Source organism: Sarcophilus harrisii, chromosome 5 (genome assembly GCF_902635505.1).
Source record: "Sarcophilus harrisii chromosome 5, mSarHar1.11, whole genome shotgun sequence".
Lineage (NCBI taxonomy): Eukaryota > Metazoa > Chordata > Mammalia > Dasyuromorphia > Dasyuridae > Sarcophilus > Sarcophilus harrisii.
In genome coordinates, this window is record NC_045430.1 from 109,258,009 (window position 1) to 109,272,308 (window position 14,300).

The 14,300-nt window shown below is 40.3% G+C and overlaps 1 protein-coding gene across 1 annotated transcript; it reads right to left on the minus strand.

Annotated features, from left to right (window-relative positions):
* Nucleotides 1-5,125: 5,125 nt before the first annotated feature.
* KCNA1 (potassium voltage-gated channel subfamily A member 1) lies at nt 5,126-14,055 on the minus strand. Its single transcript, XM_031938309.1, has 3 exons — nt 13,665-14,055; nt 13,110-13,299; nt 5,126-12,727 (listed from the first exon to the last, which is right to left on the minus strand). Exon 3 carries the CDS (start codon nt 12,226-12,228, stop codon nt 10,744-10,746), a length of 1,485 nt encoding a protein of 494 aa, XP_031794169.1. The 5' UTR covers nt 12,229-12,727; nt 13,110-13,299; nt 13,665-14,055; the 3' UTR covers nt 5,126-10,743.
* Nucleotides 14,056-14,300: the final 245 nt, after the last annotated feature.

The window sequence follows — 14,300 nt, forward strand, 5'->3', positions numbered from 1 at the left end:
TATTTTAAACTGAAGGTTTAAGGTTTAAAACTCAAACTTAAACTTAAAACTCTCAAACTCAACATGTTCAAAACAGAACTCATTGCCTTTCCCCTCATAACTACCCCTTAGCCAGATTTCCCTGTTTGTTTCTGTCAGAAGTGCCAGCTTCCTTCCCAGGTTCATAAGTGTCTTATCAACACTTCAGTCTCTTTCACCCACACATCCAATCCGCTGACAAATCTTGCTATTTCTACCTCTACCAGATCTCTTGGATATGCCTTCTTTCTACTCACAGAGTTAGCCCTTAGTTGAAAGTTTTATCATTCCTTTCTGAGATTATTATAGCAGTTTCCTAACTGATCTCCATCCTTCATTTCCCCAAACTTTCCCATCCTTCACTTTGCTTACAAGTGATTTTTCCCTAAGCACACATCTGACTACATGACAATTCTAGTAGCTTCTTCTTACCTCTAGAATAAGAATAAAAACCACTGTTTAGTTTTTTAATTCCTTCACAACTTTGCCTTAATCTATCTTTTCAGTCTCACTGTACATTATTCCTCCTTTATTTCTATTTGTTACATATGACACTCCATTTTCTGAATTTGCATTTTCCTGAAACTGACTCCTTCCACCCCCACTTTTACCCTCCTTTCATAGAATCTCTCTCTTCCTTCTAGGTATAATACAAATGACCATCTATATGAACTCTTTCCTGATCTATTTCCTTCCTTCTCAGTATATCCTGCGTTTAGCTATTTGTAATTCTTAGAATTTATTTTTATATTTATATCATTTTTGTTTCTCCCAATAGAATTTAAGCTCCTTATCAATAGTGATTATTTCATATATTGTATTTTTCTCCTCAGGACCTGGCACAATGCTTGCCACAAAATAGGTACTTAATAAATGATTACTGATTGGATCTTAATTTTCATAATTGTAACAACAAAGAAGAGTAAGATTTGTGCTCTGATTATCTTAAAGTATTGTGAAGATCAGATGAGGTGATAATATATGTGAAGTATTGAAAATTGTAAAACATTATTCAAGAGCAATGTGTTAATATAATAATAATAATTATTATTATTATTATTATAAACATTACTGATAGTGGCAATTATTATCTTTAATTATAACTATTTCTGTCTCTTTTGTTGCTACCTTCAACCATACCTGTAATTCTCCCATACTGAAAAAAAGAAAAATTATTACTCATTGCTAACATCTCCTCAAGTTATTACTGTATAACTCTCTTCTATTTCACAGTCTAATTCTCCAGGTGGAAGAGGGGGAACCAGAATGATTGGGTATCCTCATAACCTCCACTTTCCTACCTTTCCCTACTTCTCAATTCCTTGCAGTTGGGCCCACCATTTGACTGGGACCCACTCTCCCAAAGGTTAACAATGACCTCTAAATTAATAAGTCCAACATTCATCTTTCCTGATTTTCCCACAGTCTGAGACATTGTTGATCACTCTTTCTAAATGCAATTTCCTCACTGGGTATTTCTGACCTCTTCATTGTGATTGTATTCTTACATATCTGACCAATCTTCAGTCTCCTTTGAAAGAGATCCTGTCCTGAGCCTTCTTATTTTCTTTTCTTATATTCTCTCTTAGTGATTTTAGCAGCTCTCTTGAATTCAATTATCATAACCAATTCTCATCTCTCATACTCATCTCCCTGGCTTCCTTTAAGTCCCAACTAAAATCCTACCTTTAACAGGAAGTCTTTCCTAACCAGTCTTAATTCTAGTGCCTTCCCTCTTTTAATTATTTCTTATTTATTCAGTAGTGAAATTTGCTTTGTACATATTTGTTTGCAAGTTGTTTCCTTCATTAGACTGAAAGCTTCTTAAGGGCAGGGATAGCCTTTTGACTCTTTTTTTTTTTGTATCCTGGCACATAGCAGGCACTTAATAAGTGTTTACTGAATTGAATTGAAATAAAATGAATCAAATCTCTCTCCCATATTCCCACATGTCTTAACTGTTTGCTAGACATATACACCTACATTTCTGATAGATATCTTCAATTCAGCATGTCCAAAATAGAACTCATTATTTTTCCTCCTAAACTTATGCCTCCTTCTAACTTCCCTATTTTTATAAAGGGTGCCATTCTTCCAGTCATCCAGATTCACAAGTCAGGAGTCATCTTCAACTCTTTATTTTTCCTTAACCCCCATATTCAATCAGCTGTCGGGATTTTTAGTTATACTTCCTCAATATCTCTTGCATACACTCTCTCTTCTCTTCTCCCCCCACTCTACCCTAGTTCAGGCACTCATCATCTCTCCCCTGAACTATTGCAATTGTCTTCTAAATGGCTTCCATGCTTCCTGTTTCTTTCCCCTCAATTCTATCTCTACACAGCTGACAAATTTATATCTTTAAAGCACAACTCTCTGACCATGTCATTCCATTGATCAAGAAATTTCATGGACTCCCTATTGCTTTAAAGATAAACTCCAAACTCTTTTGTATGGCATTAAACCCTTTTGAAATCTGGATCAAAATTCTCTTTCCAGGTTGAATATGCATAGAGAGAGAAAGAGAGAGAGAGAGAGACAGAGAGAGAGAGAGACAGAGAGAGAGAGAGAGACAGAGAGACAGAGAGAGAGACAGACAGACAGACAGACAGAGAAAGAGACAGACAGAGAGACAGACAGAGACAGACAGACAGAGAGACAGAGAGAAACAGAGAAAGACAGAGAGAGACAGAGAGACAGAGAGAAAGGAAGGGGAAGTATACATACCCCCATACTTCAGGAGCTTAAATTACACTATCTCTTATTCTTTTATGTGTATCCCCAGCACCTAACACAGTCGTGATACATTCATTAAATGCTTGCTGATTATTAATAACAATGACATCAATTTCTAACTATTTAGTATGAGTGAGATTATCAAACTGCTTTGCTCCCTAACATAAGTGAAGGGGAACATTGGTCCCAGAAGAAAAGAGATGCTGAAAGAAGTAGTGAGAAGACCCAAAACAATCATAACACTTCACTTTTTTACTTCAGAGGTCTCAGATTACTTGAAGCATAAGGAGAAGAGAAAAGATGAGTAAGGATTGAGCTAAAGTGATCTGAGAGAAAGGGAAAACTACTTAAATATCCATTTTGCTTCTCTTTAGCATCAGAGCAAGAATTAAACAATGAAGCACGTTTAACATTTTCAGCATACTATTTTCTGGAAGATCAAGTGGTTGAATTGGTATAAAAGATTATTTTCTGACTGTAAAACCCATATATATATATATATATATATATATATATATATATGTATGTATATATACATATATATGTGTGTGTATGTATATATATACTTTTTCATAATTGCAAATTATTTTACAGTAGCAACACAGTCCCCCATCAGACCTTTGTGCTCTCTCCTTGTGTAGATTGCCTTTTGGTTAAGGCTCTCACTTGATTCCAAGTAGTCACTAGGAGCTTTCTCACTATTATTGAATCCTCAGAGACCAAATTACATTGATTCCTTCTTTTCATCTCTGAGAGTAGCTTTGCTTCAAAGTTAGTATGGCTTCTTTTTTCCCCTTGAAGTTGGGTAAGCTACAAAGCTACTGGCTCTCTCCCCAGTCTTGGCCCTGCTAGTTATTGGGTTCTGACTGCAGCTGTTTTAAGAAAGCTTCACACTTAGGCTGAGTCTCACAAAAATTCACACCCACCCTTATGGTCCTTTTTCTACCCTACTGCTTACTATTCATCTGGCCTTCTTCCAGTGACACCTGAAAGTCCAGATCTGTGCAAAGTGTAGGGTGAGTTCCCAAATGAAGCTTCTGTCACCTTGCTGTTCTCATTGTTTGGAGAGAGGGAAAAGATATCTGTGATCCCCCCCAATATCACAACAAAAGCATATCTGGTTTAACACTGGACACACAAATGCTTTGTCATGGTACCAGTTGTAGACACATACCACCTGAGCTCTTGTTTTACAGCTGATTCATAATAGTGGGATAAAACAGCATCTATACAAAGAAGCAATGAAACAACTTCTCGGTCTGGCAATAATCAAAAAGAAGAATTACTTCCACCACTCAGTCATAGATAATAGTCAAAGTCCTGACAAGTTCATGACCCTCATCAAAGAAGGGGGGGGGGGGAGAAGTATCATTAAAAAAGAAAACAAATCACCCTTTCCTTCCACACATTCTTGTGACAACTTATTTGCATTGGATCACGATGTCAATCCATATTCTTTTTACAATTATGTCAAATTCTTAAAACTGCTTAATTATAAACTCAAAATAACAGCAACAACAAACCATATGTCCAACAACATATAAGAAAATTGAATCTACTACATATTTACTTGAGCAATATTTCCTGTTTCATTCACTAGGTTTGATTCATCAAAGGAGGAAAGGGAATGGAGGAAGTATCATTAAAAAAGCAAACAAATCACCCTGTCCTTCCACACATTCTTGTGACAATTCATTTGCATTGTACCACTTGATGTTAATTCAAATCTTTTTACAATTATGTCAAATTCCCAAAACACTACTTAAGCCATAAACTCAAAACAGCAGCAACAAACCATAAGTATATGTCCAACAGCATATAAGAAAATTGAATTTACTACGTACTTACTTGAACAATATTTCCTTTTTCACTCACTAAGGTTTGGTTCCCCCATTGCTTATGTGGGCCAAGTTCTGGCTGGATTTAGCCTGAGAAGAATTCTATAATCGGTGCCTCCATTCAACCTCAAAAGTGTTCAGTACTCAAAAGAAATACTACAAGTTTCTTCAAGAGATCACAAGTGCTTCATGATTCTGTACTGACTCCATCAATAAATGACCAGCTGATTTTTCTTGCATAACATGACAAATATGGAAATAAGTTTTTAAATGCACATATTTAGCCTACATCAGATCACTTGCTGTCATGGAGAGAGGGGAAAAACAGAAGGAAGGTGAAAAAATGGGAACACGAAGTCTTACAAAAATGAATGTTGAAAACTATCTTTACATGTATTTGGAAAAATAAAATACTATTGAAAAAAATTTTTAAAGTGACCAGGAAATAAGATCTATCAGTGTCCATATCTAGGTACATATCCCAAAGAGATGAACTGAACTCCAGACAAATAATCAGTCGAGATGTTCCAGGATAAGATCCTTAAAAATTATCTTTAATTGATGCCAAATATGAACAGATAATAAAGTGACAGAAGCAAGGAAAATTGCATAGATGAAAACTATGCATTTCAGTTAGGCTCTCAACTGTAACATTCAATGTCCTCTAACTGACAAATCAAAGAGTTTTGTGAGGAGAGGGGGAAATGAGCAGTAACCTGAAAACGAGGTTAGCAGTTTGCAAACTCAGGAAGCAAAATACTGCTTTGTCAGCTTCAATGGTTTGTTGCCCTGATGGTGCACTTCAAATTAATACTATTCATTTTCTATTTTAACCTTGGTGATTAATACTTTATTTTTAAAACCAGAGGTATGTCATATACAGCTCTTATTATCTACCTGCAGCTGTTGAATACATGATTTCCAAACAGTGCATTAGAGAATAAAAGTGCTTCTGCATGTCAATGGAAAGAAAAACTTTTCAGATGGCATATTACACATGAGATTTCATCCTCTTTATCCCCTCCCCCCACCAACTTTCCCACCTCTCCCAATCCCCTACCCCTATTTATTGTTTCAAGGGTTTGATGTTTTGTTTTTGCAAAACAGTGGGATATAAAACTTCTTTCTTTGCACTTTCTGTTCTGTGTGGTAGAAAATCCAAGTAGCTTCCCAGTTAAAACTGTTCTAAACTACTAGGGCTGATATCCCTCAAACTAATAGCCTTGTGGTGGGAAGACTTCCTGAAGAACCTCTATTGGATATCCTGGGACTCCCAGGGAAGTTTATAGTAGAAAACTTTTACCTGTATGGGAAGATGGGTTTTGATTCCAAATAATAATGTATTAAGTAAAGATTTAGATTTCAAACAAAAACCCTAACCTTGAAGCTCATTCAGGGTAGATGTGGAGCTTTAGTTAATTAACACATCATTCACTTTTTTGCAAAATGAAGTGTGTAAATTTATTGGTAGCTTGCCTGAGTGATGAGGAAGAGAAATTTTACATATATCTCAAAATTCTATAACATAAACACAAGTAAAATAATCTGAATGACAGATGGGATTCTACCTCCTGATGCCATCAACCAATATATATTATTCCTGATTTCAAGTTTATTTTTCTTTAATATGAAAGTTAAAAATCAGGCCTGACATACCAAACTCCTCATGATTTAGTTTCCTGCTTTAAACAGTTCAGATCGATTGTTTGGCAGTTGCATCTTTCCTAACAAATTGTACAATGGATGGTTACCACCCACCAATTCTCACCACTCCCAAGAATATGCCATTCCTGGAAGAGAAAGGAGAATTGCCTTCTGCTCAGTCTTTCTTTCATTCTTTCTGTTTTACCCAATTGAATTATCTATCAACCAAACAAGAAGTTAAAATTATGAGTGCATGTTTCTAGATCTCTCACAATAAATGGGGGATGGGATAGGACCTTTACTTCCTGCCTCTTTCAGATGTGTTTTGTCTTATTTGGAAAATCTGAATGTGATGCATGAAATAAAAGAGGCCCTTTCTCCTCCAATGGAATGAAAATTCTACTTAGGGAAACACATCCCTCACTTAATGTCTGATGATTATTATTTCTAAGTGAGTTAGGATAGTAATTTCCCTTTGTGCTTCAGCTCTATTGTAATGGGAACTAAACCATCTATACAAATTCCTTTTTTTTTTTAAGGAAATGATTGTCCATTAGCCATAACTTCAAGAAATTGCTGCTGCTTAACTTGGTTTCATTGGGCTAACCCACTACCAAGAAACTGAATGACTTATTTAATGACATCAACTTTTTTTTTTTTTGGTGGGACACAGCAAGTGAAGAAATAACAGAACAGGTTTATGGCTATAATCTGTCTTCTACACATTCAAGGACAGAGGTGATATAATTTCTTTGGTCACTTCAAAACTGTCTAGTTAAGTTAGCTCCTCTCGGAGCTTCTTGGTACACTAACAGCACTGGCAGGGACCAACATTTTACCCTATTAAACTAGGGCCCCTAAATTCTAGAAGGGCTGATTTGTGCATATCAGCTTTCTGAAGTTTTCTCCCCTTGGAGAATATTCAGAACATAAGCCATATCAGTCTCTGGGGAAGGAAAGGAAAAGGACAAGAGCCAGTCAAAAAATAAATAAATAAATAAACAAATAAGCTAAAGGGTATTAATTCAATTCCTTAACAGGCAGCTTTGTTAAGTGCACCTTCAGGTCTACAAATACATTTCAGCCCTGTTGTAGTGCAAGGAATAAGAGCTTTTGTCAAACTTTGCATGCCTATACTACACAAAACAATCCCTTTAAGCCATCTTTGTTGAATTCTGGAAATGAATTAAGAATGAGTAAGGGACATCCAGACTCCCCATACCACCCCCAAACTCTTTAGAACTCACCCCAAACCCCGGTCAACAGGCCCATCCACATATCTTTTTCTCCACTAACACATGCAGAGTCATCAGTCCAGTGGACAGGCAAAGGTGAAGGTTTTCAACTACTAGAGACACCTAGTAGCCAATCAGTCACATCTGCTTTGGTCCTATTTGCTGGTCCTTTCAGCATTCATCCCACAGCACTGAATGGATTATTGCTGTTGACTGAGTACAGTTGAACACAGGTAAGTTGTGCGTTCTAGACCTCTGAGTGGAGATGAACGATTGGAACATTCTTAGTTGTTTTGTAGTTGTTTTTGAGGGTGGATTTTTTTTCCTCCCCTAAACAGGGAGTTTTAGAGGGGAGGGGAGATCGAAGGAAAGAGGGATGAATGATTGTTGAGGTAAAGTGGGGGATAGGGAGGAAGCACCACAGGCTCATTCTGGAGAGGTTTCTCATCCTATAGTCAGGTGCCTTCCAATTATCACAGGAAGGTCATATTCTTTCGATCCTTCTTCACATAGGGTGTGTCTGTTTGTATCCATCCTTCAGGCTCATAGAAGCCAAACAAGCAAAGAAAATGTCTAAATTATTTTGCTTAGCTCAGCATGTAAGCCTTGTGCACGATTATATTGTGTTAAGTGTCTTACTGTACTGCCTAGAGAGGAGGGAAGGGCAGAAGGGAGAGAGGAAAGGGAGAGATCCCTATACAAAGCAGGACAGGAGAAAGAAGTGGTCAGCAGCCGGCAGCCTCATGCTAAATTCAAAATGAAGCTCCATCCCCACCTGTGTGTCCTTAAAGATTTTTGAGTGCCTCTCAGTTAAGTGACAGCTGCTTGTCTCCAAGGACCTATACATTCCCTTCCTTTAGCTGGTCCATAAGCAGACCACCACTCTGTGAGGTTGGTGATTGGGGCAGAGGTTGTAAGGTGTTCAGTTAATGGAGATGGGGGCAGATAGATAAAAAAGAGAATAGAAAGAAAAAAAAGGTTTAACTAGAAAACTAAAGGAGTTGAGGTGGAAAGATCAGGAAAAGGTTATTTCCTGAATTATTCTGGATTCCAGAATAACAGGGGAGTAAGAGTATGAGAGAAATATGAGAGACGTAGAAAAGTACCTGTTCATGATCTAAGGAGACGCTAAAACTTCATAGAGACTCTGGCAGAAGTCAAAATCCCAAAGCATTTCTCTCCATTTTTTAGAAGAAGAGGAAAGGAGAAATTGAGTTTATTGTCCATGTTCACTCAGAAGCTGGATCTCAGGCCTCAGGTCACTGTCAACATCAGACTACCAAAGAGAAGCAAGTCCATTGATGACATAGGACATCGTTGTCCTTGTTGTCTTGTCTCTCCAAGAGTCAGTATAGGGTAGTCTTCTCATGTTGGTGGAGGGGGGGGGGGGGAGGAAGTAAGCAGTGAGGAAGGGAAGGTGGTGAGGGTGAAAAAAAAAAAAAGATGCCCCAGCTCCTCCCCTTTTACCCCTCTAACTTTGCAGCTGTATTAATGGAGGCACTTTCTGCAATTCAGTGGGTGCAGGATAAAGGCACTAAGCAACTATTTAAATAAATTGATTTTCTTCAGTAAGTTCTCAAAGGGAGTACCAAAGTCTCTAAAGACCTCAAATCATAACTGCAAAAAGAAATTATCTATAATTTGGATGCGCACATTAGTTAAAGAGTTTCATTTACATTCTAAGAATGCACCAAAAAGCATGCAGTATTGCACCATTTTTTGTTTTGTTTGTTTTTGTCTTTAGCTATAGAGGATACTGTTTCTTAGGTGTTGCTATATATAACTTGTTAACTTTTTTTTTCCATATACTTTCCCTTTAAGGGATGGGAATATTTTATCCTCTTTCTGACAACACCTGAACAGAAACCAAACATTTCCCTGAGCTAAGGCAGGAAAATTCACTGAGTCCTTCTCTCCCTTCACTTTATTTAGGCCCTTCATATCATAAACTTTTTTTTTTACTTATTTTTTTTTCTTACTGAAATCATGCATTAATGAATTCAAGTTACACCCTAGTCAAATAGGCCATGATGCGGAATAATAGAACATGCTTTGAGCTCCAAAAAAAAAGTATTGTTCCCATTTGACTAACATATGCACTTAAATACAGTACTTTAAGTTACTAATAAAATAGGTAATAAATTAAGGAGTGCACTTTTGGTGAATGCAAATGAAAAAGGGCTTATTTTTAGAAGAGTCAGTTCAAAAGAAAGCTTATCCTCTATTGTTTGAGGTAATGATCCCCGCATGCGATTATAAAATAAATAGTGTCAAATTCAAGCATGCCTACATTAAACTCCATTTGTTCTCTCTTGCAATAGAGGGAGTGGGGAACAAAAGTTTTGCATCCAGTTCTTTTAAGTGAAGGGGTAAGGAGCTCTAACAGGGGAAGAAAAAAACCTTATGTGCAGTTCATCTGCAGTTAAGAAAACTTAGCAGCATTGCAGATGTCTCGATTGATTTTTTTTCCTTAAAAAAAACAAAAAACAAATACCTTGATTTGGGGAGAATGGGGCAAAGAGTGGAAGATCAATGGAGATCCATCCCAATATTATGTTTATAAGGTGCTATATGACCCATTCATGACTATCTGATTTTTCAAGAGGATAGATACACTTCAGCTGATTCAAATAAAAACGGCCAATATTCACTATGCTTTTTGGTCAATTCATTTATACATATATTTTATATGTATAGATAGTTGATACACTTTCTTGATATACTGTCACTGTGCAGTTTGCAGAGATTTTTAACTGGAGTCCCATGCATATTTCATTTTTTATATTTCTAAATGATCATCTGTTTTTAAATATTTCTTTAAATTAAGTTAAACAAGCAGAGGGATGAAAAACATTTCAATATATAGAAGCATATGAGTCCTATTTTACCTAGACTAGTTCAAAGACTGTTCATTTTTTTTTACCAGTTATGGAAAATACCCTTTCTTTTTCTTGCTTTTTTTTTAATAAAATGAAAATAGTATTTTTTATGGATCCTGAAAGCTTCTGGTTCTCTGAGCCAAAAAAATCTGCAATGCAATAATGCATTTACAGGTCAATAGAGCATTCAAAGACTATTTAGTAAAGTATCTACAGAGTGTGACATAAGTCACTAGGTTTTTTGTTGTTGTTATTGTCGTTTGAGGTTTTTTTCTATTAAGTCTTTCAAGTTACTAAGTGAAATTTGTGGGGAGGGAGGGTCTGTGTGTGTGTGTGTGTGTGTGTGTGTGTATCTGTGTATGTGTGTGATGTTTTTAGGTTTTTTTTTTTTTTTTAAACATCCGTCAGGAGCTTGCTCTTGTTAACACAGTTTTGGTTAGCTGTGGTGCAGTTGCCAGTTCTGATATTAGCCTGTCTATAATGGGCTATACTATTATTCATATCCTCTTCAATTTCCATGTATTCGGATTTGCTGATGGTAGAGGAGCTACGGCGACTGAGGTCGCTATCAGAGGCTAAGTTAGGGGAACTAACATGGAGCAACTGAGCCTGCTCTTCCCCTTCAGTTTCTCGGTGGTAGAAATAGTTGAAATTGGACACAATGACAGGTACAGGCAGGGCAATTGTCAGCACACCAGCGATGGCACACAAGGAGCCCACGATCTTGCCTCCAATTGTCACAGGGTACATGTCACCGTATCCTACAGTGGTCATGGACACCACAGCCCACCAGAAAGCGTCGGGGATGCTTGAGAAGTGAGACTCAGCGTCTTCTGCCTCTGCAAAGTATACAGCACTAGAAAACAAGATAACCCCAATGAAAAGGAAAAAGATGAGCAAACCTAGCTCTCTCATGCTAGCCTTGAGAGTCTGACCTAGGATCTGGAGACCCTTGGAATGGCGGGACAGTTTGAAGATTCTAAAAACCCTTACCAATCGGATGACTCTTAGGATGGCCAGTGAAGTGGCCTGCTCACCCTTCTGGTTGCCTTCCTGCTCTGCCATTTCAGTGCCCAGAGTGATGAAGTAGGGGATGATGGCCACGATGTCAATGAAGTTCATGATATTCTTGAAGAAATCTGTTTTGCTGGGACAGGCAAAGAAGCGTACCACCAGCTCAAAGGAAAACCAGATGATGCATAATGTTTCCACGATGAAGAAGGGATCTGTAAAAATGTTGGATTTGTAGTAGAGTGTTGTGTTGTCACTTGGTTGAAAGGTGCTGAATTCCCTATCTTCTTTTAGCTCAGGCAGGGTCTCCAAGCAGAAAATAACTATTGAGATGAGGATTACCATGACTGAAACAATAGCAATGACCCGAGCAGGCCCGGAGCTCTCAGGGTACTCAAAGAGGAGCCACACCTGACGCTGGTACTCCTTCTCTGGCAAAGGACGCTCTTCCTCCTTGATGAAACCCTCATCCTCTCGGAACTTCTCCATGGCTTCCTCACCCAACTCATAAAACTTGATCTCCTCAGAGAACATGTCCAGGGGCACATTGACAGGTCTACGCAGACGCCCTCCAGACTGGTAATAATAGAGGATGGCATCAAAGCTGGGTCGGTTGCGATCAAAAAAATACTCATTTCTCAGGGGGTCGAAGTATCGCATGCGTTTCTTGGGATTCCCCAACAATGTGTTGGGGAACTGTGCCAGGGTCTTAAGTTGTGTCTCAAAACGCAGCCCAGAGATGTTGATCACCACCCTTTCACAGCAGTCATGGTCGTCATGGTCTGCTGGCCTTGGATAGCTGATGTCTTGGGGATGACCCTGGGCAGCCGAAGCCTCCTCCACGTTCTCTCCAGACATCACCGTCATGGTCTAAGCTGGGTGGAAGAGTGTGGAGCAGAGAGTGGGGGAGGGACTGGGGTAGTGAAGATGTTGGAAGGGGGGAGGGTAACCAAGTGCCCCCCACCCCCCACCTAGTGTTTAAATCCGCCACCCCTTGGGGAAAATAACCCGAGGGGAGAAGGGAAACTAATCTGGGCCCTATCAATCTACTCTCACCCCCACCTAGTCTTTTCTCAAATTGGAATCCCCTTTCCAGCAGCACCTGGCTTCTGTTCTGTTGAGGGAGGGAGGCGGCTGTTTTTCTTTCCTCTCAAGGTAAAGCTGTTCTGGCAAACTTCAACATTGCCTTAGGGGGGGGGGGGGCAACCCCTTTCCCCCGCCCTAAATCGTCATAAGAACAGGACTGGGTGTCGTGTCAGCTCAGCAGATTCCCCTGCCTTCCATTTCTCCCTTTTTCTCTGGTCTATCCTCCCTCCTACCCCTCTTCTGCTGCTTTTTAAGCTCCCACCAGGGCGATCGATGGATGCTGCAGAGAAATAGAAAGTAATAGGGAGGTATAAAAAAAATATCAAAAGCATTCAGACGGAACGCATCTATAGACACTTAAAAAGCACATACATCTATCTACCTTTCCTGTATTGGAAAGCACCAGGCACAGCTAAGGCAATCACACACACACACATACACACACACGCACGCACACACGCACACACTTCAAGTTTTCTAGATTCTCCTGCCCACTTCCCCCATTCCCCTATAGCCAATCTGTTTACAACTTCATTAACAAGTGAGCCCAAAGGTGGGGGCTACCAGAGATGCATCCCTCCACGTTCCTCCTCGTCTTCCCCACTCTTATTCGTGAAGTCAGCCCCCCGAATGGCGGAGCCCTGTCGGGCTTCTCATCTTACCTGGAGGGGTGTCTGGGCAGGCGTCAGTGGCGATGTTGAGTAGGGAGAAGAGTTCCTGTTGGAATGCGGCAAGTCTCCTTGGCGGCGGCGGTAGCAACAGCAGCATCCAAAAGGCGCAGTGGCAAACTCAGCCTCCAGCTCCCTCCTCCTGCGCTCCTCTCCTTGTCGAGATCGCTTTATAGGGCCGCTGCTGCCGAAATATTTATACCCAACCCCATTTCTAACAACTCAAAGGATTATACAGAGAAGGAGAAAGATAGGACCCTCTCCAGTTCCAAGTTACTGGGTTGCTGAAGAGGGAAGGGAGAGGAAGGGAAGTGGGGAGGAAAGGTACCTCTCCAAATCTCTGGAATTAAAATAAAATTCAAATTAAAAAAAAAAAAAAAAACAATTATCGCTCCCCCCCAGCACTCTAGAAGTCTCTGCTTCGCTTCAGGAGGGATGGATCCTGGCAGTGGGCGGCAGGAGAGAGCCGCCCCGAGATCTACATAGCTACTCCACCACCTCCCCCCCGCCTCCCGCTAGTTTAGTCCTCCAGGAAGCTCCGCTGGACACCTGGGGTTTGGGAAGCCTCGGAGTGGAGCGGGACTATTGCGGTAGTGACAGCAGCAGCGGCGGTAGCAACGGCAGAGCGGCGGCGCGGTCCATTTCTGGACCCTGCAAGATCAGCAGAAACCCGAGGAGGCGCCTCTGGTGCGAAGCGGGGATTGGCCCGCCAGGGTCGTGGGATGAGGAGGGGGAGGAGGAAGGAGCTGGAGGATAGAGAAGGGGGCGGGGGATAGGGGGAGGGTGCAGAGGAGCGAGTTTCTCACCCTTGTCAGCCATCCTTCTCCTCCTCCAACAAACACCCCCCCTCCCCGAACCTCCCCCTCTCTGTCCCTGGCCCATCACAATTCAGAACCTCAAACACGCGAAACTACCCAGCTGCGACCTTCCCAGGGGATTTAACATTGCAAATGACCACTTTCGACGCAATGCAGGCTGTAGCACTCAAGGCAAACAAAATCCTTGATGTGGATGCTTGTATAGATGTGTCCGTTCCGCATTGAATCTCTTTAGTCACCGTGTGATGCACTGCTGTCATACTTGCCTCCTACTTCACCTCTTCCATCCTTTTCCCCGAAAGCCCCTCTCCACCTTGCCTGAAGTCACTCAACGTGTTCTTCACTACCCCCAAGAGCCCCCGTTGCC

What these genes read in the sequence shown, in the direction of transcription:
- KCNA1 (XM_031938309.1), bottom strand. Translation starts at nt 12,228, where the DNA reads ATGACGGTGATGTCTGGAGAGAACGTGGAGGAGGCTTCGGCTGCCCAG.